The 4,924-nt window shown below is 36.6% G+C and overlaps 1 protein-coding gene across 1 annotated transcript; it reads right to left on the minus strand.

Moving 5' to 3' along the window:
• Positions 1 to 3,224: 3,224 nt before the first annotated feature.
• LOC101588087 (olfactory receptor 10A3-like) lies at positions 3,225 to 4,169 on the minus strand. Its single transcript, XM_004647355.1, has one exon. It carries the CDS (start codon positions 4,167 to 4,169, stop codon positions 3,225 to 3,227), a length of 945 nt encoding a protein of 314 aa, XP_004647412.1.
• Between the last annotated feature and the right edge of the window lie 755 nt (positions 4,170 to 4,924).

Raw genomic sequence — 4,924 nt, forward strand, 5'->3', positions numbered from 1 at the left:
TAACAACAAGCTTGTCTTCTGGATGGTTAACAACCTAAGCTTGCAGACCAAAATTAGAGAAATGAGATGAAAGCTACTATTTTGGTGTATATATAGAAGAATCATTATGTGAATCCTTTTAAACTCAATTTTTTGCTTTCAAAGCTACTACCAAATGGGAATTAAATATGTCTTTGAAATCACTGTATATCTCACTAAACCATACCAGTTCATATTCTGTTTCTCACCATGGTTAGAGAAATACCATGGGATTGACTACTAAGACCCAAAGTGAAATGATCTTCCTATAAACTGAGAATTTCTCCAGGGACATTCGTATTTATCCACTCCTGACATAAACTTACCACTTCAATGTACAAATGAAAATTATAATGAATCTGTGCATTTTAAATTGTTCACTATGCTTGTTTTGTGGGGGGAGTTATATTTGGGAGGGAGATCTCAATATTTCTTTCCTGAAAAGTCTTCCTTAGTTGATCTCTCTAAGGTCCAGGAAAAAGCTTCAAAGCACCAAAATCCAAAATTCCCCTTATACATCCTGGTGAAAATATTATTGTACAAATTTCAAATATTATTCAAAATTGGGGCCAGAGAGATAGCTCAGAAGCATAAGCACCTCCCTGACAAGGACAAGCATCCAAGTTCAATCCCCAGCACCAAATTCTGTGCATTCTCTGCTCCCAATGCTCAGGCCTGCCGACATTGGCCCCAGAATCCAGGACTTGCCATTTCAGCCCCAGATGCGGGTACCCACCATGCAGCCCCAGAACAGGGCATGATGGTACATGCCTGTAATCACAGCACTAGGCAGATTGAGCCAAGAGGATCTCTGTGAGTTCAAGACCAGCCTGGAGGCTATAAAAGTGAGCACAGGGCCAGCCCTAACTGCATAGCGAGGCCCTGTCCCAAAAATAAATAAATAAATATTATTCAAAATACTTCTTTTTTCTATCTTTTTATCTTTTATATATTTGGTACAGGGTTCCACTACACAGATCAGATTCATAGTGACCTTCCTGTTTTCAGCCATCTCAGTAATGGGATTACAGGTGTGTGCTAACATACCCAGACTCTGAGGCCAGCTCAGCACACTCCAGGGCAAGTCAGCGCCATGTGTGGTGCCTGGGATCAAATTCCCATCACTGTGCTTGCCTAAGCAGGCACCTAGTCTGCTGAGCTATCTCGCAGGCCCACAAACTAGTTTAAATATTCTAATAAAATTTGTTTAGTAGTTTCTTTTTATATAATTTTATTCAGAAATAGCAATGAGACAATTTCCAAACCGATAACTAGCACAGTTTCAATAATTAATACATTGCATATTGTTGTCTTAGTGTTTATTCACTGTTCAAGATGCAGACATGATATCCTGTCCACAAACACTATTAGGACAAATCTTTCTATTAGTTGAATTAAGAGAATGGAGCTGTATATCTCTCCTAACTATTTTGAATATACAGATACAAAATGGTCCTTCATTTGCATTCCTTTTTTTCATTTAGTTTTCTCAAAGAAGGGTATTCCATTGTCATTTAAATCTTACAGGTGCGTGAATTCAGCAAAATATTCCAATATAGTCCAGTAGTCCATAATAGTAGTGGGTTTTCCATAAGACTGGCAATGTCAGAAGTTGTTGACTTGAGCCTTTTACAGCTCAGCATATTAATATGGCTTTATTTGTCATACCTCATTTTTATTTTTTTCTGCTGGATGGTTAAGACCAAGATAAAGCAAGATCTATATAGCAAGAAATGTAACTTTTGTATCTGATAAGTTCAGTCAAATCCCCTCAGGATTTATCCTGAAACCCTGTACCACACTTTGTAGATCCTTTGTCAGTGTCAGCCATGTGGATAAGTCACGGCCATTGCTTGACCAATTTGCTCTCTGTGAAAGTCTGAGAGAATGTTTTCTCTCCATGTGACTCTCCTTAGGCACACTCTACATCATCGACCACTTTCCACTGTGGCCCCATAATCTCCTTGATCAGAAAATTTGGGACACAACTGAGTTACATGATGTTACAGTACAGAGTCTCTTATGTTCTTTTAGTGAAACTATATACAATTAATGAAAATCCAATTTGCTTTACATTTCTACTTTTCATCTCTGCAAAAGTAATGGTAAATAAAAAGTGACATTTGCTGCAACTGAATCACAGCGTCAGATGAAGTATTTTGCTCCTTTATGGCCATCACAGGACCAGAAATTATGAGCAATTTAACCCATATAATGCAGGTTCATTTAATAGTTTCCATATCATTTTCAAAGAATAATGTAACTAGGTGATGAAAACATAAAATGTACCTAGCTTTCAGACCTGTAAAATTGTTCATTCTTAAAAACAGAACAAATATTGAGTAAAGTAACTCAAGAGCCATAAGAAAAAGGCCCAATTAATTACATTTGTTTCTCACAACAATCAATAAAAGTATGAATAATTTGTTATTTATGAATGAAACATCTGGAGGTATATTCATCTCCAAATGAAACTTTAACAAAAGAATTCAAAATAGCAATTTTTGGTAAAAATTATACTAATATTACCACCGAGAATCATGAAACTCTGTAATATGTAATATACTGTAATTCTCTGATATACTGTAATTCTCTGATCCATAGCACTGTACAAATATGTTTTAAATTTTAAGAATACATAAGATTGGCAGTATAATGTGTGCACATCCATGGAGTGCAACAAGTTTCCTGGAATGTACTTACCAGCCAGAAATACCAAACTTATCATTCTACTGAACTCTTCAAATTCTACATGCTAGTTAGGTTCAGTGGCCTACACTTGGGTCTGAAGTAGTTGCAGTCACATTGGAAAGTAATGTTCCTATCTACCTCTTCAAATCGATAAGCACAAGCTATTCATTCCATCTATCCCTCCTGCATAATCTATCATACAGAAATAAAAGCATCAATGTACATGAACATATTGAACTAAACAACATAAAGCAATATGTTAATGAAACTACTACACTAATGACATGGATGCTCACATTAGAGAAATGTGTACATATTCTGCTGTATCAAATGTTATTGTAGCTATGAATCTCTTAAAAATATTGAGATCTCTACACTATTTAAAAAAGGCACCCTCTCATACATATTCATATTCCAGAATCAAAAAAATGTTCTTACCAAAAAATGGAATATGTTTATTCAATTTAAATGAAGTTGAGTTGGAGGGCGACCATTATTACAGGCCTTTCACCCAGTCAGTCTGTATGTAAAACCACTTTTCTTCGCCTCAGTTTTATCAGAGCCTTTTTCATCTCATTGTTTCGCAAGCTGTAGATAAGTGGATTCAGCAGAGGTGTGAGCAGAGAGTAAGCCAGCGACATGAGTTTCTTGGTCTCCGGGGAGTAGCTGGCTTTGGGTTGTAAATAAGTCATACTGGCCGTGCCATAGAACAGGGTGACTGACATGAGGTGAGAGGCACAGGTGGAAAAGGCCTTCTGCCTCCCGGTAGTTGATGGCATCTTCAGGATGGCAAAGAGAATTCGAATGTAAGACAAGAGGATCAGTAAAAAAGGAACCACAATAATGAATATTGTGCCTGTAAAACTGTACATTTCAAACAAAAATGTGTCTGCACATACAAGCTCCAGCACTGGAGGAGTCTCACAAAACAGATGATTGATTTCACTGTGGTCACAAAAAGGAAAACTAAACACCCACGTTGTCTGCACAGTAGCCACCATAATCCCTGACATCCAGGAGAATATTAGTAACTTCACAAGAAGACTTTTGTTCATAACAGCTGGGTAGGTCAGAGGATGACATATTGCAGCAAATCGGTCATAGGCCATGGCCCCCAGGAGAAAGCATTCAGTTATACCAAAAGTAACAAAAAAATACATCTGTGCAAAACAGCCAACAAAAGAAATTGTGGTTTTCTTAGTGGACAGGACCACCAGCATTTCAGGCATGATGACTGCTGTGAAACTCATCTCCACCACAGCTAAGTTCTGCAGGAAGAGGTACATGGGGATGTGGAGGCTCTGGTCCAGGAAGATGACCACTATGATGATGGCATTTCCAACCAGGATCACCAGATAAACAACCAAGAAAATCCCAAACATCATCTCTTGGAGCTCAGGAAACTGGGAAAAGCCCAAGAGGATGAATTCGGCCACAGAGCTATGATTTGGCTTGTTCATCTGAGATGAGGCCCTGGCTTATTCTTGGTGACATACTATCGTGTACGAAGAATGACTCTACAGTTCAGTAGGTGAGAATTCCAGCCTCATTATCACCAAAATTTCTATCAGGAGATCAAAAGAAAAACCATTTTGATAACAATTAAGTTTGGAAATTTTAGAGAATGACCAAATGTTTGAATTAATGAATCTTTCAAATATATAAGAAGTAACTAATTTTGGCTTAAAAATCTGGCTTGCAAAGTACAAATATTATCTAGCTTCTATTGCACACTGAAACTATACAATTTGAAAATTAAATATACCCTTTAGTAGATACAAATGAATTTCCAGATCCATAGCATGGCTACAGTCATGTATTTTACTTAGCTTCACATGAATATATAATTTAAGACTATAAAAACAAAATGTAAAAATGTAGATGGAAACTCTATTGCCAACATTTTTGTAATAATATAATAATTCAGTTCTGGTAAATTCTGCATAGATATATTCAAAGTTTTTATTACATGTCAAATAAATAGAGTTGAATAAGACAATGAAAGATAAAAACACTCCATAGGAACATTCAGAGGGACTGGTGTTTTAGATGCACCTATCTTGGTTAAGTTCTATAGACTATATAAACTGACTTCAGACTTATTGATTTCTAGTCTATTCTATAAGAATTTCCTGAGCGTCAATTTTTTAGGGCTAGACCTGCAAGGTCTGTCATTATAATCATGATAACTTAAGAAAAAGTCTTATTTTTTGTC

This window comes from Octodon degus, unplaced genomic scaffold (assembly GCF_000260255.1).
Source record: "Octodon degus isolate 3935 unplaced genomic scaffold, OctDeg1.0 scaffold00302, whole genome shotgun sequence".
NCBI lineage: Eukaryota > Metazoa > Chordata > Mammalia > Rodentia > Octodontidae > Octodon > Octodon degus.